Raw genomic sequence first — 27,401 nt, forward strand, 5'->3', positions numbered from 1 at the left:
AATTACTTCCCTTTGTTGTTACTATAAATAGCTTATAATGTAACGTTTTCATTACTAGTTGTAGGGAAAAATCAAGACCACTTTTCTGTAGTACAACATCATGTTTTTCATCCAATTTTGAGGTGTATTTTGACCTGTCTCTACCTGGTAAGGATTTTTGTGTGGATTTAGAATTTAATTATTTATTTATTTTTTTTTAAGATTAACTCCCTTAGTTGTTACTATAAATAACTTATATTGTAACTTTTTTATAATTGACCTTAGGGAAAAACCAAGGCCACTTTTCTGTGGTACAACGTAGATGTTACTTTCAAATTTTAGGTGTATTTGAAGGTATCTCTACCTGGTTAGGAGTTTTTTTGTGGATTTAGAAAAACAGAAGAATTACAATAATTACTACACAACCACAGATGCAAATACAGGTGCTAGAGTAAAGAAATTTGCTATGATGGGCATATATTGTGACATTCTGGCACTGTTGTTACCAATATTTAACACTTATTTTAACTCACTTTTATCATTTTTCATTGCATAAATACATCCTATGCCAAACTGTGAAAAGGATTGAATTGAAAAATTTCCTCTCAAATGTGGGCGAGTAGCTTTAAGACAACTTCACAGTTATTAGTAATATGAAACAAGCTGACTGCATGATACCACAGGAGACTTTACCACTCTGCCTTTACTTCTACAACTGATCTTCTTATAGACTGGAGAGTTATAATGCACCTGTGAGGACAGTCAGAAATTTTGTATTCTCCCTGTGCAATTTTGTATTTTGTTGTATATAATGGAAAGCCTGAGGTGCTTGTACGAGCTTCACTTTATGGTCAAAGAATGCTGAAATGCCATACAAAAATATGTAATTAATAAAATATTACCAGTTACCACTGTGGATCTGCTACCTTAAACAAACTGAGTCTGCTGTAAACATTTTTCTAAGGTTCAAAAGTGTGTTCTTAAAGATTTTGAGCTTTATTCTGCGGACCAGGTCTATCAAGTTCTCTCCAGTACTAACAAATTGTGAATTCCTAATGTTTTTTTGTTTTTTTTATTTAATCAATAAGCAGTGATACAGATCAGACAAAATATTATTGACAATAACTGTTACGACCTCAGTATGCACTAACCAGTATTTTTTAGATTATTCAAACCTAATTATAGGCATTGTAACTAAAAGTATAAACTTAAAGTAGGCATTTTAGATATATGTGTAGCTAACTGCATCAAAGTACACAGTCAGAAAAATCATTCAAGATGTCATTTTTTGAAAAACAGTTTTTGAGCTGAAAAAATGATCCTGGGTAAAATATTTGGAAAAATGGAGACAACTCTGCTAATACTTTATTGTAGGCTTTGATGGCTGTGAGCATAGTATCTCATGCAAAACATGCACTTTTTACCTCTAGGCATGAAAAAATCATGCCAAATTACTGTAATTGTCAGCACTTTGAAAAGAAAAATATGTATTAAAAGAACAAATTGCTTAATGTCCTTGGAGAAAATATGACATTTTTGTGGTGAAACTTGTCAAGAAACAGACAATTTTTTTTTTAAGTTAAAACCCACAGAATTTCACAAGGAAAATATGTTAAGGAAGCTTATAAATTGCTGGAAAGAGAATATCTCTGCTTCCCATATATATTGTCAACATATGGAAAAATATCTGGAAATATGAGAAAATCAAAGAAAACATTTCAGGACTGTTAGTGCATGAATCATTACCTGTACAGCAGGTAATATAGGTAGCTAAATACTTTTCCATTGCACTGATATAATAAACCAGGATTATGATTGATAAATGGTGTTCACTCAACAATTTATATATAACACATGTTTCCTTTGTGTAAAGAGGCTTAGGGTAATCTCTACTAATTATAGTCAAATGGATCGATGTGCGCATCCTCCCCCAATAGTTGTCATGGTAACATCCTCACCATTTTGGGAATGAACAAAAATCAAAGAGGAAAGTTCTACATTACATTTATCATTGAAAATATCTTATCTCCGTTCTAAACTGGAGTATTTCCTCATCAAGACCAGATGGTCACTTCCTCAGTTAGGTCACAATGGTCAAAGTTCACTTATTCAGCAAACCCTGAAGATTTTCATGAAACCATTATGTCAAAGATCACTATAAGACGTATGGCAGATTCATATCAGCCATGTAGTTCAAGTAGTGTCTCCTAAATCAAGGTTTACTTTATATCATGCAGTGGCGGGGGATTTAGCTGTCTTTCAGACTGCTTGTTTCAAATTAAAATGGGTAATCTCCGTAACTAATGAAGATACTGATCTGAAATTTCATTATGTCAACAGATTTATTTGGCAGATCCTTCTTTTGTTCACTTACAATAATTTTTTTTAATTACTTCCTTTTACGTTAATATAAATAGCTTATTTTAGTAACTTTTTTATTATTGGCCATGGAAAAACCAGACCTTTCTGTGTACAACATGAATGGTACCTCCAATTTTTAGGTGTATTTTTACATATCTATCCTGTAAGAATTTTTTTTTCTTTTTGGTTAAATTTCTTTCTTGTTGTTCCTGTCCTTTGGACTTAGATATTTTTTCTGAGACCTTCTTGTCCTCAAGTGCAATGATACAGGTGAGCGATATGGCCATCATGGCCCTCTTGTCTTTTCATTTTCTTGAAGCAAATGTTAGATACTTGTGGATAAAGGTCTACGACGGAGTGAAAATCTAGAAACACAAATTGTCTGAAGTAGCTGATTTTGTATGAAACAAAGAACATTTCTTTTTTGTATATAGCCTACACCATCATGAACGGAGTGTCAGGGCAGGTCCCTTCTTTAGAATTACTTCCCTTTGTTGTTACTATAAATAGCTATAATGTAACGTTTTTACTAGTTTAGGAAAATCAAGACCACTTTTCTGTAGTACAACATCATGTTTTCATCCATTTTGAGGTGTATTTTGACCTGTCTCTACCTGGTAAGGATTTTTGTGTGGATTTAGAATTTAATTATTATTTATTTTTTTTAAATTAACTCCCTTAGTTTTACTTAAATACTTATATTGTAACTTTTTTATAATTGACCTTAGGGAAAACCAAGGCACTTTTCTGTGACAACGTAGATGTTACTTTCAAATTTTAGTGTATTTGAAGTATCTCTACCTGGTTAGGATTTTTTGTGATTTGAAAAACAGAAAATTACAATAATTACTACACAACACGAATTAAAATCATTGCAAATAAGGGCTAGAGTAAAAATTTGCTATGATGGGCAATATTGTACATTCTGGCCTGTTGTTACATATTTAACACTTATTTTAACTCACTTTTATCATTTTTCATTGCATAAATACATCCATGCCAAACTGTGAAAAGATTGAATGAAAATTTCCTCTCAATGTGGGCGAGTAGCTTAAGACAACTTCACAGTTATTAGTAATATGAAACAAGCTGACTGCATGATACCACAGGAGACTTTACCACTCTGCCTGTACTTCTACAACTGATCTTCTTATAGACTGGAGAGTTATAATGCACCTGTGAGGACAGTCAGAAATTTTGTATTCTCCCTGTGCAATTTTGGTATTTTGTTGTATAAATGGAAAGCCTGAGGTGCTTGTACGAGCTTCACTTTATGGTCCAAAGAATGCTGAAATGCCATACAAAAATATGTAATTAATAAAATATTACCAGTTACCACTGTGGATCTGCTACCTTAAACAAACTGAGTCTGCTGTAAACATTTTTCTAAGTTCAAAAGTGTGTTCTTAAGATTTGGAGCTTTTTTGGTCTATCAAGTTCTCTCTAGTACTAACAAATTGTGAATTCCTAATTTTTTTTGTTTTTTTTATTTAATCAATAAGCAGTGATACAGATCAGACAATTTATGACATAATGTTACGACCTCAGTATGCAACCATATTTTTAGATTTTCAAACCTAATTATAGGATTGTAACTAAAGTATAAACTTAAAGTAGGCATTTTAGATTTGTGTAGCTAACTGCATAAAGTACACAGCAGAAATCATTCAAGATGTCATTTTTAAAACAGTTTTTGAGCTGAAAAAATGATCCTGGGTAAAATATTTGGAAATGGAGACAACTCTGCTAATACTTTATTGTAGGCTTTGATGCTGTGCATAGTATCCATGCAAAACATGCACTTTTTACTCTAGCATGAAAAAATCATGCAATTACGTAATTGTCAGCCTTGAAAAGAAAAATATGTATTAAAAGAACAAATTGCTTAATGCCCTTGGAGAAAATGTGACATTTTTGTGGTGAAATTTGTCAAGAAACAGACAATTTTTTTTTTAAGTTAAAACCCACAGAATTTCACAAGGTAAAATATGTTAAGGAAGCTTATATAATTGCTGGAAAGAGAATAATCTCTGCTTCCCATATATATGTGTCAACGTATGGGAAAAATATCTAGAAATATGAGAAAATCAAAGAAAACAATTTCAGGACTGTTAGATGCATGAATCAGTTATCCTGTACAGCAGGTAATATAGGTAGCTAAATACTTTTCCATTGCACTGATATAATATAGACAGGATTATGATTGATAAATGGTGTTCACTCAACAATTTATATATAACACATTGTTTCCTTTGTGTAAAGAGGGCTTAGGGTAAGTCTCTACTAATTATAGTCAAATGGATCGATTGGTGCTGGCATCCTCCCCCAAATAGTTGTCATGGTAACATCCTCACCATTTTGGGAATGAACAAAAATCAAAGAGGAAAAGTTCTTACATTAACATTATATCATTGAGAAATATCTTATCTTCCTGCTTCTAGAATACAGGAGTTTTCTAATCAAGACCAAGATGGTCATCTTTCTCTTCAGTATTGCCAGGGTTTAACGGAAAAATGTCGTAACATCGTTCATTAAATCAGCAAGTTCCAACTGTTTTCCATGAAGCCCCATATTATTGTATTCAGGAGAAAAATAATTATAAGAGACTAAAATGGATATTTTATACATACTTATTGTACTGTTCCGATAATTAGCTGGCTTCTATGGACTTTAAGGAAATAATTATATTGATCGCGCAAACAAATCATAAAGTTTCCCTGATGTATAGCTGTGACATGATAATATGATACTACAATGTATTTGTACAGATCTTTTGTCTGTATAGGTCTTTTATTTGCAGTTAGCTTATGATCAGAAATTAATCGTCTTTTTTCAGGTTTAATCTATAATCAAGTACATGTATACAACTTCTAGCAAAAATTTGTCGAAATAGCAAATTTTCTGGAAATTGAACAATGAAGAATTCTGGGTATTTTAAATATACTGTAATGCTCAAGGGTATGATTTTTCACAATTTTATGTAGTTGTCACTTTACGTGTGTATTAATAACTAAAGATGAACGTTCTCCAACTGAACAGTTAAAAGTTTCTATTTTATATCTTGACTTAATTGATCAGCAATGAAACTAATTGCTTAAGATCAGATTGGGAATCATTTAATCATGATTGATTAACAGCTTAATTTATTATCAAACTATTAGTTTTATAGACCTGATAGTTTCCAGGTCAGTTATATTAGCTTGTCTGATTTTTGAAAAAAATCTATGAGATATTGTAGTCACTTGATCCTCGGTGTAGGCATTGGTTAAAACTTTTGTTTAGGTCTGCCTTTTCTTAAAAACTGTAAATTAGATTTGAGCTGACTGACGTTGGAGTTCATTGTTTAGCACAGAGAGTGTCCTGTGCCCGAACAGAGAGGGATCCGTTTTCTCATTTTCCACAGAGAGGGATCCGATATGGGTATACACCGTGATTATCAGAACAAAAAACAGATACAGTATAGGTTTAGACTATGACTTTATTTTGACAGCAAATATCTTTACATTTTTCGTGGAGTAAATGCAACATTTCGATAATGTGGATATTCCTCTTGTTGTACCTATCATGCTTTTGGCACAGATTGTAAGCTTGATTCTTTAAGATATTCTGAAACGAAACTAACACATACTTTTAATAATCATAAACCTAAAAACCCAGTCAGCTTTCAGAAACTATTATTTAATATTATGATTATGATTATGAAAGTATGTTGTTCAGGTTTTTAAATCCAAATGAATAGTTTAGTTAATTATTCGAAAGTCAGAACACAGTCATTCTTATTATATAAAGCGATGAAGCTTTAATTTTAATATATCCATTGTCCATTTGATATTTTAGTTCAGCTTCGAACAAGGGAGGGTGGGAGGGTCCCGATGTGTATTGCTGTCAAAATTCTAGCCTCAAGTGACGACTACACCTGTATAACGCTTAATTACCCCCGACTAACCACGAAAAACCCGTTCTAAATTCCCGCCAAACAATATCAACAAATTACTACAGCAACGAGAATAATTTCACTTCTATACTTAGAAAATTTGAGTTTCTTGGTTAAAGTTTTTGTTTAGGTCCACTTTTTCTCAAAATAAGAGCTACAGCTTTGTAACTTTGCACACTTGTTTATCATCATTAGGTGACTATGTAGGCCAAGAACCATAACTCTGATTTGCATTTTGTCAGTATTATGGCCCTTTTTGTACTTAGAAATTCTGAACTATAACTCTTTTGTTACATACTGTCCAGCACTTGCAGATGAGTGATGACATCCGTAGGGGATATATGGGATGCGCTTGTTTCAATATTTAATAGACATTTATATTAGATATGAAATTATTCCATTTGTCAAGTAGCTTGTAGTACGTCTGACTACAGTACAGCGTACAGTCAAACTTCATTCACTCCAACTCTGATATTCAAACGCCACCCTTTGCTCAAACTCATCGCCGGTCCAAGCAAAATCCCTATATCATGTATAATTTTCAGTGGCTCAGATATCTATAACTCAAACAAATTTTGCTGTCCCTTCAAGTTCATGCAAATGAAGTTCAACTGTATTATACTTGTGCATGTTGAACTATTGTATGTAGCTTTCTTCATGAAAAATAACAAAAAAACTAAAAATAAAAAGATTGTGAATATAACATAACCTGCAGTAATAATACTGATACGTGTAAATTTAATACTAAGGCATCAGTACAATATAGCACTGTCAAAACATATCACAATTAACTGACATTTCTTAGAGATGGTACCTACCCAAATGAATCAAAGGGGGACAACTCTGAATTGATCAATAAACTGAAGCCAACATTAAACATTGATCAAAGTGAAAGAAAAATCAGATAGGTCCTTTTTCAAACAACTTATCAGGCAGACAAAATATGACCTACATTTGTTTAAATCCCTTTGTATTCAATATACAATATGCACGCTTTTCTCATGACTTACACTGACAGTTATTTTGTAAGTTGTAGCGAGGCCCTGATAGAAAGTTTATTAATGCATGAAGATTATATAGAATAATGCATACATTCCTTTAAAGAAAATTAACGACATTAAGAAACGTTATTAAGTTTTGATCTTTTAGCCAAAGTTGTTTATTTATTGTTCTCAATGGTGATACATTGGTTTACACAACATTTATATATCAAAATGTAAAATTTATATATCCAACAATGAGAAATAACAAAAAAAGTTAAACTGGTAACACAATAATTCATTGTCGTCAAATATAATTACAATGTTTTAAGGTAGTGGTTGTAATTACTACATGTTAAGGTAGCTGACAGGTAATGACTCTATGTAATGTATTTTAAGCAATCCTCAATTTAAACATTCTCTGGAGGGAACTAGCACGATCATTTGCTTTCTTTGAAAAACGAATAAATGCTGAAGATTACTCTATTTGATGATTTTCGTTACAGGTCGACTACCCTAAACAAACTAAACGGTGTTTTATTTATTGTTGAAAACAAAGTAACCGGATAATTTCAGATATCAACATTAATTTAAAACTTATACTGTTTACACAATTTGAAAAAATGTTTTTATTGGGGCCTCTCATTTACAAATATATCAACAATTATCACCTGAATTGAGTGCATTCATGACTGGAAAATATTGATGGTAAAATGGTGTAGGTGTTTGTTTACAATATAAAATCTTTAATAACTTCTTTAAGGTACATTTTTGGTATGGTTTTGGTAAGCTTATAATAAAGAGCATGTCATTCTCTTTCACTCAGAATTTTTTTCAAGCGTTTTAGACTCTTGGCTAGTCTTGGAATTTGTCTTTATTAAAAGACAAAAGGAAGTTCAGTATAGGCTCTTTCAAAATGTTGAAAGTAGAGTAAACTTACCTTATACTCTATTGAATTTATTTAGCTGTGGGAGCTTTTGATATAGACTATAATTGGGGAAGTCCTAAAATCTTTGAAAAACGGTCAATACAGGAGTTGTCCATTTTGCTTCAGATATTTTGAGAAAGTCATTTTTTAGATATCAAATATTTCTAGTTTTGACAGGGAGAAGAGGAAAACCATAAATATATTTAGAAAATTGGTGCACTTAGCTATCATTTCACTCTGAAAAAAGCCTATAAAGATGAATTTGAATTTTTCAGGTACCATCTCTACATTTCTAATCAGATCTGTTCTCCTATGACAGTAATTTCATTAAGATTGCATGTTCTGATGGCTGTTTCATAATTAATTCTATAGGTACTGTGAAAAATCTCAAGTTCCCTTGATATGATGATGATATTTCTTTGGCCAGTGTCTCTGAACTCGACTCTTGTGTTTTTTAGCTCACCAGAGCACAAAGCGCCTAGGGCAAGCCATTGTGTTACCAAGTACCCCATGGTCAGTCAAGTTTTGTCCTTTGTCTAGAGATGGTACCTGAAAAATTCAAATTCATCTTTATAGGCTTTTTTCAGAGTGAAATGATAGCTAAGTGCACCAATTTTCTAAATATATTTATGGTTTTCCTCTTCTCTCTGTCAAAACTAGAAATATTTGATATCTAAAAAATGACTTTCTCAAAATATCTGAAGCAAAATGGACAACTCCTGTATTGACCGTTTTTCAAAGATTTAGGACTTCCCCAATTATAGTCTATATCAAAAGCTCCCACAGCTAAATAAATTCAATAGAGTATAAGGTAAGTTTACTCTACTTTCAACATTTTGAAAGAGCCTATACTGAACTTCCTTTTGTCTTTTAATAAAGACAAATTCCAAGACTAGCCAAGAGTCTAAAACGCTTGAAAAAAATTCTGAGTGAAAGAGAATGACATGCTCTTTATTATAAGCTTACCAAAACCATACCAAAAATGTACCTTAAAGAAGTTATTAAAGATTTTATATTGTAAACAAACACCTACACCATTTTACCATCAATATTTTCCAGTCATGAATGCACTCAATTCAGGTGATAATTGTTGATATATTTGTAAATGAGAGGCCCCAATAAAAACCTTTTTTCAAATTGTGTAAACAGTATAAGTTTTAAATTAATGTTGATATCTGAAATTATCCGGTTACTTTGTTTTCAACAATAAATAAAACACCGTTTAGTTTGTTTAGGGTAGTCGACCTGTAACGAAAATCATCAAATAGAGTAATCTTCAGCATTTATTCGTTTTTCAAAGAAAGCAAATGATCGTGCTAGTTCCCTCCAGAGAATGTTTAAATTGAGAATTGCTTAAAATACATTACATAGAGTCATTACCTGTCAGCTACCTTAACATGTAGTAATTACAACCACTACCTTAAAACATTGTAATTATATTTGACGACAATGAATTATTGTGTTACCAGTTTAACTTTTTTTGTTATTTCTCATTGTTGGATATATAAATTTTTCATTTTGATATATAAATGTTGTGTAAACCAATGTATCACCATTGAGAACAATAAATAAACAACTTTGGCTAAAAGATCAAAACTTAATAACGTTTCTTTATGTCGTTAATTTTCTTTAAAGGAATGTATGCATTATTCTATATAATCTTCATGCATTAATAAACTTTCTATCAGGGCCTCGCTACAACTTACAAAATAACTGTCAGTGTAAGTCATGAGAAAAGCGTGCATATTGTATATTGAATACAAAGGGATTTAAACAAATGTAGGTCATATTTTGTCTGCCTGATAAGTTGTTTGAAAAAGGACCTATCTGATTTTTCTTTCACTTTGATCAATGTTTAATGTTGGCTTCAGTTTATTGATCAATTCAGAGTTGTCCCCCTTTGATTCATTTGGGTAGGTACCATCTCTACTTTGTCAATAACTTTACTTAGAGGTCACAATTTTTGACCAGTCTTAATGAAACTTGATCAGAATATTTCTCTTAGTGAAATATCAAATGAGTTCGAAACTGTGCCATCTGGGATTAAAAACTTCTTTTTTACTTGATCATCTAATATTAACTTTTGTCAGACTGTCTGTGTATATAAAATCTAGATCAGTTTTTGAAACTGGGTAACATGAGATTTTAAACTAGGTCAGTAGGTCAAACCATAGAAAAACATTTTCACAGGTTATTATCTGCCTCAGAACACTGTCCTAGGACTGTGCTTTCCTTTTCTGGGTTCTTGCAGTTTCTGGTAGAGAAAGGTATCATGTGTTGAAGCCTGTCACTACTGTTTTAGTACCAGTAAAATGTGATATTTTTGTAGTTGTTTGCAAGGGATATGAGCTATCTTTACGTATGCCTTCTTTGGAGAAGACTGGTGTACTGTTTTGCTCATATTCATGTCTGTCCATTGGTAGACCATTTAACTTCCAAGGATGATTGCAGGTTGTTACCAGTAGTAGATGACCTCTGTTTTTTTTTTTTTTGGTCTGTAGGTCAAAGGTCAAGGTGACCTTAACTTTAAGACTGAAAATGGTTTCTGATTATGCAGGGGCATGTCTTGGCCAGCAAGCACACAACCCTAGTACTATGAATTTCCTGTGGTCAGTAGATGACCCCTTTTGTATTTTAGGCTCAGTTTGTCAAAGGTCATGGTTGCCATAGGGATGAAAATGAATCAGCAGGCAGTGATCAGTTTAACCTGCACCAGATTTTAAAATTATATCACATATATGCTCAATGTTACTTTTTCTATATGTATGTTAAATGCATTAAATATATGCCTTCAGGTTGACATGGCGATAGACAACTGTTGCACGACACACAACTTGAGGACAGAGATTATGGCAGCCAAGCTGAAACTAGAAGAAATGCAAGAAGATCATGCTTCAGTACGTACATGTATACTAACTTGGCTCAGTCATAATATGAGCTGCATTTTGAGAAAACCAGCTTTTGCGACCAGCATGGATCCAGACCAGCCTGCGCATCCATGCAGTCTGGTCATGATCCATGCTGTTCGCTTTCAAACCATATTGCAATTAGAGAAACTGTTAGTGAACAGCATGGATCCTGACCAGACTGCGCAGATGCACAGGCTGGTCAGGATCCATGCTGGTCGCAAATGCACTGTGTTGGTTTTCTCATGGCGCAGCTCATATCTGGACTGAGCATTTCTTGAATGTTACAGAAATGTACTAGGGTTGATCAGTAAGTAATGTTATTGGCGCCAGAAAAATGTATTTGGGTGGTTTTCAAAATAATGAAGCTTTTTCTTCTCTCTCACCTTACTTTAATTCAGTTCAGTTTTAGAATTTGTTTTGGAGCAAATTATATCCAAATCAATGTAATCAATAAGTGTGTGCAATTTTATCTTGATGGCTCAAGCAGTTTTAAAGTTATATTAAATTATATAGCCAATTTTGTCCCCTGTGCACCCAAAAAAGTGTGACATTTTACATGAAGTATAGTTTTCAACTGTGGCTTACTTTTTAAAATCATGCTTTATTGTTACAGCTTTGACTTTTTTATGTAACTTAAACTCTGCACATTTAAATAAAATACTTCTTTTTCATTACATACATCTTATTGTTACCAAGATTTCACATCTTGTGATGGAACCCCCTTCACAAAAAATAGTGAAAAAAATACTAAATTAAAATGTTGAACACTACAATTTCATAACCTTATTACTTTTCTAAAGTCTTAATGTTTTTCTAAGATCTTTATCCTTTCAGCTGTGAAGACACAGTATGATTTTTTTCTTTAATTAATCAACTTTCTCAGAAACTTGATGAATTTCTATACACCTCAAAATGTCCCCTGTGCACCTTTTCAGTTGTTAAGTGTCAGATTTCTTTTATTCTTTAAATAAAATGGGATTTTACTTTATTTTCCTTGAAAGGGAGTTACAATAGATACAAAGCAGCGTTCAACTTCACATATTACAGACTGTTAAATATTCACAAAGCCAAAAGTGATGTCCCCTGTGCACCCTTTTTTTACATATATCAATTATCATAGCATTCCAGTAATTTGTGGTGGCAGTTCTATATTCTTAGCAGTGTGAATGCAAAATTTAGGCATTTCTTGATAATTAAGCATTATATAAGAAACCCTGGACAATTTAAAATTCATTGTTTGCATTTTTTTCTGAAGTTGCTAATTTTCAAGTTTAAAAGTGGAAACATCAATTTTATTGCTTCTTAAGCTCTTAAATTTACCTACATATGTAAATGTTCACTAGTAAATATTGTGTAGTTAAAAGAATTTTACTTACCATTAACATATTCTATGAATAAATATTTTGACACAATTTGTCCCCTGTGCACCCTTTTTAGTAAAATTATAAAGTATGTATGATTTTTACAATACCGTTTTATCATGCATGGCATTTTGTCATTTTTCTACTCTGAATAAGCAGTTCATGTAAACTAAATGATTTCAGTGTGTTAGTTATGTTTAAAGTCACTTATTTTTCATTTAAAGCATTACATTCTGTTCAATTTTCATGTTTTTGTAGTGAAAATTTTCAATTTTGTAGTTATTTTGTAGAATAAACTAATTTTTTAATAGCATTTGTCTAAAGTTGATTACCATTAGTCTTTTTATGAATAGAAAACTAATGATGGATGAATATTACACTGAACTTCAGTATGTGTCCCCTGTGCATCTGTACAATAACTCAATTTTGAGATGACAATTCTAGAAATTAGAATTACTGGACATTCTTGAAATTTGGCATGTGGTTTATAAACATGCAAAATGTGAGAAAAAAATAGGTTTTATAATTATATGTTAGTTATATTGCATTCAGCAACAACTTTTCTAGGTAAAGTTTTATTTTCATGTCAGATTTGTGCAGAAAGGGTGATTTTAAAAACCAATGTCCAAAAACATATGATTGAATAAGTTTCAAACCATAAACATACACCCATTACATATCATTTATGTTGAAAAAAATACTGTTATACATATTTCTTTGTCATAAAACCATGCAACATTTTTCATCCATCTTACTGGAAATTCACTGAACTTTCGAATTAAAGGCTGAAATATTTTCTGATTGGCATTTCTCAACACTTTCCTAAAGTTATTTCTTTCAACTTTGAAGTATTTGCTATCATAAAAAATAGGTGACCACCATAAAAAATGAGTTTGAATTTTTAACCCCTATGTCACACTTTTGCTTCATTATTTTGAAAATCACCCATTTAATGAAAAGAAAACAACAAAAATTCTGACCCAAGTACTTTGACTCATTGTTAATTTAAAAAAAAAAGTTCTAAGTGATTAATATCAAGTATGGTGAGGATGTTTGTTTCAATGCAATCTGCATCTTACTGGATTCTAGGTTATCTGGGGTAAAAACTGGGTCAGATGACCAATAATTGACCGACATGGCCCTCTTGTTTCTGCTTATGAAAGAAACATTATTTTCATGTGCAGTGATATGCCCTCAGGGGTTGGACTTTGAAGTTCTAGGTATTTAAAATGAAGCAACCCTTGAAAATAATGTTTACCAGTGCCCTGTAATTGAATTTAACATACATCTTCATGTACTTTCTGTAAAAATGAAATATGCATAAATACGCAATGGACAAAGTGACAGTACTTATGGATCAACCGTGTACTGGACCTGTTGTTCATTATTTCTGAAACTGATTTTCGCAAAGTTGACAGAACAGAATGTTATCAATTTATTGATTAAACTTATATACTTTTCAAAATTGTGTTTGACACTGATGTATTTCGTAGCTATATTTGTTTGCTTTTAATCATTTTAAAAGCATTAAGAGTTTCTAATGTAGCAAAGCTCTCGAGAGATAGGAAATTTAAGGCTGCAAAGAGGCAGATTAACGTCAATAAGTGAGTTGAAGTGTTTGCTTAGTTTTATGGGGTTTTATGTCAAACAAACAATAATACAGCTCTAAATGGAGAAAGACCATACATGGTTTGCTCTCCCTACAAGCCCCCCCCCCCACCCCGCACCATCATTATTTGAGTAACAGACGGACATCTAGGTAGACCCAGAAACCTACCATAACCCAGCTGCATACCTTACTTACATGATGAACTAAGCAAGGCTCAAACCCTCTGAGCTGCAGAGTTAGGGGGCAGATGAACTAAGCAAGGCTCAAACCCTCTGAGCTGCAGAGTTAGGGGGTAGATGAACTAAGCAAGGCTCAAACCCTCTGAGCTGCAGAGTTAGAGGGCAGATGAACTAAGCAAGGCTCAAACCCACTGAGCTGCAGAGTTAGGGGGCAGATGAACTAAGCAAGGCTCAAACCCTCTGAGCTGCAGAGTTAGGGGGCAGATGAACTAATCAAGGCTCAAACCCACTGAGCTGCAGAGTTAGGGGGCAGATGAACTAGATGATTCAAAGTTGGCAACATTAATCACGCGGGCACGAAGCTCCCACAATTTTTTGGTATAAACTGAATGTAAGTCTGCTATTTCACACCATGACTTTATTTTTAGACAACATAAGCATTCACATTTTAACCCTTATCATGCTGGACATGATTAATTCTGCCTTTGTGACCAGTGTAGATTACGATCAGCCTGCACATCTGTGCAGTCTCATCATGATCTGCACTGTTCGCTATTCAGCCAGTATCTTTTTGGTAAGCACCCCTTTCAACAGTTAATGTTACTGTCCAAATTGGAAGATAGACAAGTTCATTATCGAAATTTAGCAAGGTAAGGGTTAAAGACTACAAATGTGTTCTAAACTACTGAAAATTGGCACAATTACTGTTTTTGGGGAACTACTTTTCTTGTATTTCATGTTTGACTCAATCTGTAATAACTCCAGGCCTTTCACACCCTTGTTACCCAGATAATACAAAATGATATGATAATTCCAAAATACTACAAACTGGATGAACTGTCAAACTTGGTAAGGACATTGTTTATTTCAATATTTTCTAATTACTCATTCTGATCCTTTAAAGTGTTATAACTGATTCAAAATAGTTTACAAGCTGTACCATTTGCACTAAACAATTTGCATATGTGACATATTATTCACTTTGGAAACCCTTTAACAATGTTTACATTTTACTTTTGAGAATGAGTTTGGCGATTCAAACCGGTGTCAACCTCATTTAATGGACTTTCGGTAATGACTGTTATTTTGTAATTTTCAGTTAATATATAAACAATGATATGAACATGTTAGGAAGTTTTTATCTTAGATCAAATAACCCAAATTTACAAATATATAAGCATATGTATTAGTCGATGGATACTGACCAAATTGTTCACAGAAATTTCGAAGATAAAGCCCAAAATGTTAAATGGATAATAGTCAACATTGTAAACTGACACGAAAAAGAAACGCAACAAGTATTGTAATAGTCAATATTTATAACCTACTGATGTTTAGCCATACAAATTTATATGTGTAATCAAAGTAAACATAACAGAAAACGTTCGTTGCGGCGTCTGTATATTCTGACCTATCCGTCAGCGTTATGGAGATTAAATCTTGATTTGTCGCTAAATACAACAGTTCCCCACTGATGTCGTCGGTTATTTAGAGCCCAGCGTTGCTTTTCATGACGATGACAAGAGCCTGACACCGAGTTAGACGACAGAAATGAATCCCGCGTTTACGCAAACAAGTCATGACTGTGTCACGGTGAATTGGTCGTCCGGGATTTCCAGTTACAACATGTGACGTGGATTGCGGCGTCACATTGCTGTCACGTAAATGACGTTGACGTATCATATTGTCTTGACGTATACTTGCCAGACGCGGTGCAACTGAACGTGGACAGTCACCAGCTGTTACTGTAATGTTAACATGTTCAACTAACGTCGAAATTGTTAATTTTGAAACATTGTATCTGTGAAATTCCACCGGTTAAAAGTCCCAAAATTTGATTTCTCTCTGCCATATTTAGATTTTGTATTTGAATAAGGAATTTAATCGGTGTTGAGTATACTCCTTGTAAATGAGGCAATGTATAGATCAACTTTATGCATCGAGGTGTGTCTGTACTTTTAGGTCATAACAATACTGCGGTAAACACCAAAAATAGCAATCAAGTCACGCCTAATTGGCGTTGAATTATACACAGCAAAGTCTGTATTGATTCGCCACGTGGTAAAATAGCACGAGGTTCACAAGCATTTTGTGCAGCGCCATTTAGATGACCGGAAGCAAAATATGGAATATAAGTATTGATGTATGCTCTTAAAACGAAATGGTGAGGAAATATAATTGTTGCGTTTATTTTTCGTGTAAGTTTAGTTTGATATTTGCATATGCTGTTCTTAAGGTAGAATATTAGGTTATTTAACCCAGCTGAGAAAACCCTATTGGACGAGCCGCTAGGCGAGTTCAGTATGGTTTTCTCAGCTGGGTACGAGTCCAAATATATCTCGTATTGTACAGTACAATGTTAAATAACCTTTTTATTCTATATCTATTTTATCTTACTATATTAATAGTTTAAATTAAAAATGTTTCACTGAATATTGTATTCCTGCCTTTTCTAGTTTTTCCCAGCTTGGTATGAGTGCAAATATATATTATACAGAACAATGTTAGACCTTAAATAACCTTTTTATTCTGTATTTATTTCACTTCATACGTAATATACGTAATTCATTGAATGTTGTTTTTTCTGCGTATCTGCAAATTTTGATTCCGTACCTCATGTTTTAATTTCGATGTAAATGAGATGTGGAACCAAAATTTGTAGTCCTGTTTGGCGCCATATAACCTATACTGTGTTGGTGCGCCGTAAAACCCAAATAAATAAATAAATTTTTCTGCGTATCATCATTAAAAAAAGTATATGGTGCAACCTCCCTACAACAGCCATTTGGCAATTTGGGTAATAATACTTGGCTGAGATATTATGCCCACCGACATTGTCAGCAAGTTTGGGGAAGATCGGATGAAAACTGTCCGACTTAAAAGAGCGGACAAGGCTAAATTCCCCGTTTCTCGAGTAATTCAAGGACTATAATCAAATAGTGCCTGGTACAATTTGGCTAGTTATCGAAATTGACCGAGATGTAATGCCCACAAACATTGTCAGCAAGTCTGGTGAAGATCCAACGAAAACTGAATTATAGAGCAGACATGTTTTGGATGCTGACCGCCCGTCCGTTGCCATTCATAATCTTCTCCATTTTGTTTCTTAACCCTTAAATATAAACTGCTGAGGTAGCTATTCAGACAGTTAGGGCTGATACCAATTTCTAGGTTTCGCCCGAAACGGCTTCTTTTAGCGACTTTCAAATATTCCAACATCTGATGATCCTTTTTACTGTATTTTAAGTTTTTGATTATTAACGAATGTTTTAATATCTTAATCAGATAGCATTGTTATCCCTTGAATCGTTTTTGTGTGTTGTAAACAAAAAAAAAACTCAAATTAAATCCAGATTTCAAGATGCATAATCAAACTCTGTACATAGAGCGCCTTCTTCATCCGATTTACATTCGGAACATTTTCACGCATTTCGGGCTTTATCGTATGTTTAACATGGGACTGTTGAACCGTCCAAATACAGAAAATACAGGATTTTTTGTATGCGCGTGTGTCCAAATACAGAAAATACAGGACTTCTGTACGCACCTGCATCCAAATACTGTAATATATTGTACGGTCTCGTGTTGCAAATGAACGTTCGCGGTTGGATAGATAAAATAGGTATAGAATAATTTTGTGTATTTTATATGGAATATGGAGACCATGGGGTAAAAAGGGACAGCAGGGGGAAATAATACACATGCACATGTGTACTTGATACCAGGAAGGTGCAGGTTGTACACTGTGCCTGTTACCAGCATAAAAATGTTAACAGGCTCATATCATCATGTTGTTACAAAGTAATTTATCAAAACATGTCTACGCACACAAAACTGGTCAATCTGTTATGGGATGTCAATGAAAAAAATCAATTATGGCTATTATCCACTTTCAAACACAACGCATGTACGGCTTTATCCATGGTCATTTTTGGCTATTATCCATTTTTCATACACAGATCAATATAAATGTTTTTGACATTAAAACGGCAAAAGTAAACAACTTACTGTAAACTATGACAGATAGTGAAATGGTAGAGTCGTATATACAGTGAATTACAAGCATGAAAAACAATTCTAAATATTTTTTTATGATTTTTCAAACTAAACTTACATGTTTTTTGTAAACTATTAATTTTAACATATTGTGTATTGTATTCACAAAAATACAGTAAAATAGTTTGAGTTCCTTGGAAACAAATCGCCATTCATTCTTTTTGCATCATCTGGGGGTTAAAATCACTTATCAAGCCACAGCAACTTACCGAAAAACGTGAAATTTTCAAAATCGTTGATCAGCCATTTTATAGCATGTTGGAGTTATCACATCATTTTGTATTATCCAGGTAACAAGGGTGTTTCAGATTTAAATGTTCATACAGTCAATTGCCATTGTACAAGACAACTGGTCCAAGTCCAAAGCAGTAAAACATTTGATAGCTCAAAATTCAGATTATGATCCATATTCAGGACAGTCGGTCCTAATACATTATGATTGTACCCCCCCCCCCCCCACAATCTTGTGCACACCATCTCTCCTCAACCCCTTGAAACAATTTAATGAAACTTCACACAAGTGATCAGTAACAACAGTAGTTGTGCATGGGGCATGTTAGGTTCTTTCAGAAAAAAAAATTGCAGAGTTACGGGACCTTGTTTTTTCATAGACACAATCTTGTGTGCACCATCTCTCCTCATCCCCTTGACACAATTTAATGAAACTCCACACAAGTGATCAGTAACAACAGTAGTTGTGCATGGGCATGTTAGGTTTTTTCGGAAAAAAAATTTGCAGAGTTACGGGACTTTGTTTTTTGTTACTTTACTATATACATAGACACAATCTTGTGTGCACCATCTCTCCTCATCCCTTTGACACAATTTAATGAAACTTCACACAAGTGATCAGTAACAACAGTAGTTGTGCATGAGACATGTTAGGTTCTTTCAACAAAAATTGCAGAGTTATGGGACTTTGTTTCTTGTTAACATACTATGTACATACATTCTGCATATGCAATCTTGTGCACGCCTAATCTTCCTAACCCTTGCACACAGTTTAATGAAACTTCACACAAGTGATCAGTACCAACCCTAGTTGTGCATGGTGCATATTACGTTCTTTTAGAGAAATATTTTGCATAGTTATGGGACTTTGTTTTTATGCTCTACTAATGCAGGAGGCAGGAGGCATATAGCGATTGTCCTGTCTGTTTGTCTGTCTGTCCGTCTGTTTGTTCATCCGTCCGTACGAGGTTAACCAAATGGGACCGTTTCTTCTAGCATCAATACCCCTTACTAGAATGACTTGATACTAATGCAGATGTAACCTGTGACCATTCCTCATCTTCAAACATCACCTGACCTCAGTTTGACCTTGACCTCGTTTTGGACTTAGGTTGCTTTGTATGGGCCATCTCTTGGTTAACCAAATGGGACCATTTCCTCTAGCATCAATACCCCTTACTAGAATGACTTGATACTAATGCAGAAGTAACCTGTGACCATTCCTCATCTTCAAACATCACCTGACCTCAGTTTGACCTTGACCTCGTTTTGGACTTATGTTGCTTTGTATCGACAAGGATGCCACCGGGGGCATCAAGCTTCTTGTTTGTTACTATACTGTATACATACAGTCTATATACATACAGTCCACATAATTATGCAATCTTGTGTGCATCAAATTGCAATGTACTGTGTCAGTGGGGGGGAGGGGTGTACATTCATCACCTTTAGTGATAGCTCTAGTTATTCCTTATACATTATAGTCATCTGCTTACTAATTATAGACCAATTACCTAGGTTTGACATCATATTTATCGGTGATTTGAAGATCGAATCAGCAGTTTCTTGATGGTTTGAGGCGGTGTATTAAGATTTACGACCAATTTCTTTACTTTTTCATTTAACAGATTGTCTGTAAAAGTTAAAAATTGGTCTAAGGATAAGAAACTGAAGCCTTGACAATGAAGTATTGATATGCTTGACACATTGTAAGGGTCAGTTGAGGCATCATATGAGTTATGTGCACTTGGACTTGGGTGTATATTTGGTGCACTTGGACTTGGGTGTATATTTGGTGCACTTGGACTTGGGTGTATATTTGGTGTTATGTGCACTTGGACTTGGGTGTATATTTGGTGCAATGAACTTTGTGCCACAAATAACTAGACCAACCTTGATTCCAATGAAACTTCATACACATTGTCACCATGAAGGCCAGACATGAATGACAAAATGTTATTTCAGGGTATAGTTGTGTATACTCTCATCCTTACATGGTTTGTCTGTCTGGGAGAATGTCTGTCTGGGAGAATATATAATATAGGTATATTAATGCGACTAGGAGATGAAAAGAAAACAATTGATACCATAAATTCTGTTTCTTTATATGCCTATCAAGGTGTATTATTTCGCTAGATGAGCAAAATGATAGCAAAATAATTACTTATTTATAAGACCATTCTGTCTGAACAAACACAGACAAAGTAAGATGACATAACTGTAAATATATTTTGTAGGATTTGGTTTGGCTAGTATATTTTCCTGTTGCTGGTAGGAGAAAATGAGCACAACTTATTGATGAAGAAAATGCTGTTTTCATAAAATCTGTCCTGAATTTCTTTTCGTATCTGTAAATTGCAACTAAATCTGCCTTGTTCATACTGTGGAATGCCACTCACTGGAACATCAAAGTCTCAAGTATCAAGGCTTACCTAAGCAATAAATTTGATCCACATGCATTTCCTTACATTGGATTGCTTGAAACCCTGGATAATTCAAGCATTTTGCCTTGAAGCTCTAGATAATTCAAGCATTTTGCCTTGAAGATTTAGATAATTCAAGCATTTTGCCTTGAAGCTCTAGATAATTCAAGCATTTTGCCTTGAAACTCTAGATAATTCAAGCCTTTTGCCTTGAAACTCTGGATAATTCAAGCATTTTATCTTGAAACCCTGGATAATTCAGGCATTTGGCCTTGAAAGCCTGGATAATTCAAGCATTTTGCCTTGAAATATCCTGGATAATTAAGATATTTTGCCTTGAAACCCTGGACAATTCAAACATTTTGCCATGAAACCCTTGATAATTCAAACATTTTGCCTTGAAACTTTAGATAATTCATGCATTGTGCTCATCTCCTTGTGGCTTTGAGCTATTGATGTTGACTGTATTTCAACATAAGAGTGAATATTGTGCAATTCATTGTATAACAGACACACTTTTGTTTTCTTGTATTTCAGGGATTTGCCTTTCAGAGTGAGAATGACATATTGGCTCAATACAGAAAATGTGTCAATTACCTAAACAGATACTTCTTCATTATTTGCTTCAATGCCTATCTCTGTGATCAGGTAATAAATTACACCATTTACATCTGCTTACAAATGTCAACAAATAAGCCCAGTTACACTGCATTGCCAGTGCCTAACTGTGTTACCTCTAAACAAATTACACTGCATTGCCAGTGCCTAACACTGTTACCTGTCAACAAATGTCACAAATGTCACTGCTTTGCCAGTACCTAACACTGTACCTGTCAACAACTTACACTGCATTGGCATTGCCTAACTGATCTTTCAACAAATAACACTGCATTACCATTGCCTAACTCCTCCCTGGACAGATCAAACTGCATTGCCATTGCCATACTCATCTCACCACAAGTTACACTGCATTGCCATTGCCTAACTCATCTCTCCACAAAGTACACAGCATTGCCAGTACTTAACTCTTTAATCTGACAACATATTACACTGCATTGCCAGTACTTAACTCTTTAATCTGACAACATATTACACTGCATTGCCAGTACTTAACTCTTTAATCTGACAACATATTACACTGCATTGCAACTGCCTAACCCTTCTATCAGTCAACAACTTAGAGTGCATTTCCAGTGTCTAACTCCCTAATCTGACAATATATTACACTGCATTGCCACTGCCTAAGTCTTCTTTCTGTCAACAAATTACAGTGCATTGCCAGTGTTTAACTTCTTTTATCTGTAAACAGGTTACACTGGATTGCCATTGCCTAACTCTTCTAGCTGTCAACAAATTACATTGATGTCTCATTTATGTCAACAAATTAAACTGTATTGCCATTGCCTAACTCTGTCATCTCTCAACAAATTAAACTGTATTGCCATTGCCTAACTCTGTCATCTCTCAACAAATTATGCTACATTGCCATTGCCTTACTCTTTTATCCCTCAAGTTATGCTGCATTGCCACAGTGCTTGTCTAACTTATCTGTCAAGATATTACACTGCATTGTCACAGTGCCTGTCTCACTTTTATCTGTTATTAAATTACACTGCATTGCCACATTGCCTATCTCATTTTTCTGTCAACAAATATAGCTGTATCGCTTATCTCATTTATCTGTCAACAGATATGCCCAGTCCTGATGGACTGTGCAATTACATTGCATTACAGGTGCTTTACTCTGTTACCTCTCAACAAATAACACTGAATTGCCAGTGCCTAACACTGTTAGCTGTCAATAATTTCACTGCATTGGCATTGCCTGACTCTTTCATCTCTCAACAAATTACACTGCATTGGCATAGCTTAACTCTAAGTACACTGCATTGGCATTGCCTAACTCATCTCTCAACAAATAACACTGCATTACCATTGCCTAACTCATCTCTGGACAAATTAAACTGCATTACCATTGCCTTACTCATCTTGCCACAAATTACACTGCATTACCATTGCCTAACTCATCTCTCCACAAATTACACTGCATTTCCAGTGCCTAACTCTGTTGCCTCTCAACAAATTACACTGCATTGGCATTGCCTAACTCTTTCATCTCTCAACAAATTACACTGCATTGCCATTCCCTAACTCATCTCTCCACAAATTACACTGCATTGGCATTGCCTTAAATCATCTCTGGACAAATTACAATGCATTGCCATTGCCTAACTCATCTCTCCACAAATTACACTGTATTGCCAGTGCCTAACTCGTGTCTCAACAAATTACACTGCATTGCCATTGCCTTACTCTTCCATCTCTCAACAAAGTAAACTGCACTTGCATTGCCTAACACATCTCTCAACAAATTACACTGCATTGCCATTGCCTAACTCATCCCTCAACATATACACTGCATTGGTATTGCCTAACTCATTTCTCAACAAATTACACTGCATTACCATTGCCTTAAATCATCTCTGGACAAATTAAACTGCATTACCATTGCCTTACTCATCTTGCCACATATTACACTGCATTACCATTGCCTTACTCATCTTGCCACAAATTACACTGCATTGCCATTGCCTAACTCATCTCTCCACAAATTACACTGTATTTCCATTGCCTTACTCATCTTGCCACAAATTACACTGCATTACCATTGCCTTACTCATCTTGCCACAAATTACACTCCATTGCCATTGCCTAACTCATCTCTCAACAAATTACACTGCATTGGCATTCCCTAACTCATCTCTCCACAAATTACACTGCATTGGCATTGCCTAACTCATCTCTCAACAAATAACACTGCATTACCATTGCCTTAAATCATCTCTGGACAAATTACAATGCATTGCCATTGCCTAACTCATCTCTCCACAAATTACACTGTATTGCCATTGCCTAACTCATCTCTCAACAAATAACACTGCATTACCATTGCCTTAAATCATCTCTGGACAAATTACAATGCATTGCCATTGCCTAACTCATCTCTCCACAAATTACACTGTATTGCCAGTGCCTAACTCATCTCTCAACAAGTTACACTGCATCGCCATTGCCTTACTCTTCCATCTCTCAACAAAGTAAACTGCACTTGCATTGCCTAACACATCTCTCAACAAATTACACTGCATTGCCATTGCCTAACTCATCTCTCAACAAATAAAACTGCATTGCCATTGCCTAAATCATCTCTCCACAAATAACACTTCATTGCAAGTGCCTAACTCATCTATGAACAAATTGCAAAGTATTGCCATTGCCTAATTCTTTCATCTCTCAATAAATTACACGGAAATGGCATTGCCTAACTCTTTCATTTTTCAACAAACTACACTGCATTGCCATTTTCCAGTTCCTTTATGTTCATGCATGTGATAACCCTGACATCAATAATTTAATTCAATACTCATTTATGTTTTATCAATAATTTTGTTGTAAAGAAACTTTTAATGCATTATCAGCAGAAATAAATAACAGCCATATGTTAGAGATGGTACCTACCCAAATGAATCAAAGGGGGACAACTCTGAATTGATCAATAAACTGAAGCCAACATTAAACATTGATCAAAGTGAAAGAAAAATCAGATAGGTCCTTTTTCAAACAACTTATCAGGCAGACAAAATATGACCTACATTTGTTTAAATCCCTTTGTATTCAATATACAATATGCACGCTTTTCTCATGACTTACACTGACAGTTATTTTGTAAGTTGTAGCGAGGCCCTGATAGAAAGTTTATTAATGCATGAAGATTATATAGAATAATGCATACGTTCCTTTAAAGAAAATTAACGACATTAAGAAACGTTATTAAGTTTTGATCTTTTAGCCTAAGTTGTTTATTTATTGTTCTCAATGGTGATACATTGGTTTATACAACATTTATATATCAAAATGTAAAATTTATATATCCAACAATGAGAAATAACAAAAAATGTTAAACTGGTAACACAATAATTCATTGTCGTCAAATATAATTACAATGTTTTAAGGTAGTGGTTGTAATTACTACATTTTAAGGTAGCTGACAGGTAATGACTCTATGTAATGTATTTTAAGCAATTCTCAATTTAAACATTCTCTGGAGGGAACTAGCACGATCATTTGCTTTCTTTGAAAAGCGAATAAATGCTGAAAAAGCATATGGAGATTACTCTATTTGATGATTTTCGTTACAGGTCGACTACCCTAAACAAACTAAACGGTGTTTTATTTATTGTTGAAAACAAAGTAATCGGATAATTTCAGATATCAACATTAATTTAAAACTTATACTGTTTACACAATTTGAAAAAAGGTTTTTATTGGGGCCTCTCATTTACAAATATATCAACAATTATCACCTGAATTGAGTGCATTCATGAGTGGAAAATATTGATGGTAAAATGGTGTAGGTGTTTGTTTACAATATAAAATCTTTAATAACTTCTTTACGGTACATTTTTGGTATGGTTTTGGTAAGCTTATAATAAAGAGCATGTCATTCTCTTTCACTCAGAAATTTTTTCAAGCGTTTTAGACTCTTGGCTAGTCTTGGAATTTGTCTTTATTAAAAGACAAAAGGAAGTTCAGTATAGGCTCTTTCAAAATGTTGAAAGTAGAGTAAACTTACCTTATACTCTATTGAATTTATTTAGCTGTGGGAGCTTTTGATATAGACTATAATTGGGGAAGTCCTAAAATCTTTGAAAAACGGTCAATACAGGAGTTGTCCATTTTGCTTCAGATATTTTGAGAAAGTCATTTTTTAGATATCAAATATTTCTAGTTTTGACAGAGAGAAGAGGAAAACCATAAATATATTTAGAAAATTGGTGCACTTAGCTATCATTTCACTCTGAAAAAAGCCTATAAAGATGAATTTGAATTTTTCAGGTACCATCTCTACATATGTTATTTAATCTTGACACTGCTAATAGACATTCCTTTGAAAATTATGTCTGCATCTTGGCAATAAGAGAATGCTATTACTCTAAGAATGGCCCTAGAAAATTCTAAAGCCATTATTTTCTTCCTGCTATATCTTAGAATCTTTTCTCCAATCATTATTAATTGCTTCTATGCAGCTTGTTCAGGTATGAAATTGTCTTCAGTTTACATCCTTATATTGTCTCATATTGAACTCCACTTCAGCTAAAGCTAATGTTTATTCCAACATCAGTCATTCCTGGAGAACAGATTCAATCAGTTTTAGACAAAGGCTAATATTTACATTGTTATAATGAAATGATTGGAATGTTGACACTAACTCCTGTGTGTATATTTACACACACTCCTGTGGGTAGTGCCTCCATGGTTATCAATTACTGAATTAGAGAAAAAATTGGCAAAAAGTAAATGTTTTGTATTAAGGATAAATGTTTATATTACTAATTGACAATGTTTTTTATGCTTTTTTCTAAGTGGAAATTTCTTTTAATACCATCAAAAGTGTTTATTTTATGTTTATTTGTACAAAGTAGCAACTCTCTGTATGACTTTGATTGGTAGATTCTAAATATAGATTTACACTTTTCTTTTGTAAGTTGGAGACAAAAAAATAAATTTTGTTGCTGTCAAAAAGAAGTATGTACATGTCTTTTCAAGAAGTATTATTTCTCGTTTCAGTTTGATAATCATTTTATGGTTGGTTTCACGAAGTGGATGAATCGACATCCAGAGTTAAACCATCTGAGATGCACTATGTTCCTGCCTATATACAATACCAGTTACTCCAGGCTTGATTCTGGACAGCATTGCTTGGTAAGTGCTAAAAATTATTGCTTCAAGGTATTTTCATATAGGGCTGGGTACCGCCTTGAAAAAAATACCACGGTATACCACGTTTTTTCCCCAATTACCGCGGTATATACCACGGTATACCACCATATTTATCGTAAGACTTACAGCTGTGGTAGTGGTCATAAAAATATTGAAAATCTCTCAGAAATACTTAATTTATTATGAGCAACAACGAAGACTAGTTACTTGACTAGAATTAAAGAAAAAAAATGCACTGGAATATTAACTTGACTTATGACTAGTTAGATTAATGACCCTTGGTATTTTTTACCAGCATGTATTCGTCGGAAGACGCCATATTGTCTCTAGGGAAGCACTGGGTCACATGTATATAGGTCGCGCTTGTTTGAAATTCGATTCGTGCACCCGTTTGAAAAACCAGTAACGTTTATGAAGGCTTCATCAGATTGTTTTCAAACAAAAAATAATAAATTTCGACTCAACATTTTTCATACTATTTATTGCTTTTTTAATACGTGCAAATACATACTGGGATATTTTAAACTATCATCATTTAAACAGGAAGTTGGGACTCGCTGAATTTACCAGACTTGAAGTAAAAACAAGTGCGCCCATGACGTCAACCATCTATACGGAATAATCTAGAGGTTTTCGAAGGTTTTGATTGGGGATCACGCGGTCGATCATA

At 34.0% G+C, this 27,401-nt stretch overlaps 1 protein-coding gene across 6 annotated transcripts in view; it reads left to right on the forward strand.

The window, feature by feature from the left end:
• Window positions 1–27,401, forward strand: part of LOC123565021 (paladin-like) — a 319,425-nt gene that overhangs the window by 262,423 nt on the left and 29,601 nt on the right. For all 6 annotated transcript variants that reach the window (XM_053537674.1, XM_045359004.2, XM_053537676.1 and 3 more), the window contains 3 exons: window positions 10,978–11,079; window positions 21,488–21,598; window positions 26,579–26,713. In XM_053537674.1, the coding sequence (XP_053393649.1) occupies window positions 10,978–11,079; window positions 21,488–21,598; window positions 26,579–26,713 (348 nt within the window). The remainder of the gene's footprint in view (window positions 1–10,977; window positions 11,080–21,487; window positions 21,599–26,578; window positions 26,714–27,401) is intronic.

This window comes from Mercenaria mercenaria, chromosome 2 (genome assembly GCF_021730395.1).
Source record: "Mercenaria mercenaria strain notata chromosome 2, MADL_Memer_1, whole genome shotgun sequence".
Taxonomy (NCBI): Eukaryota; Metazoa; Mollusca; class Bivalvia; order Venerida; family Veneridae; genus Mercenaria; species Mercenaria mercenaria.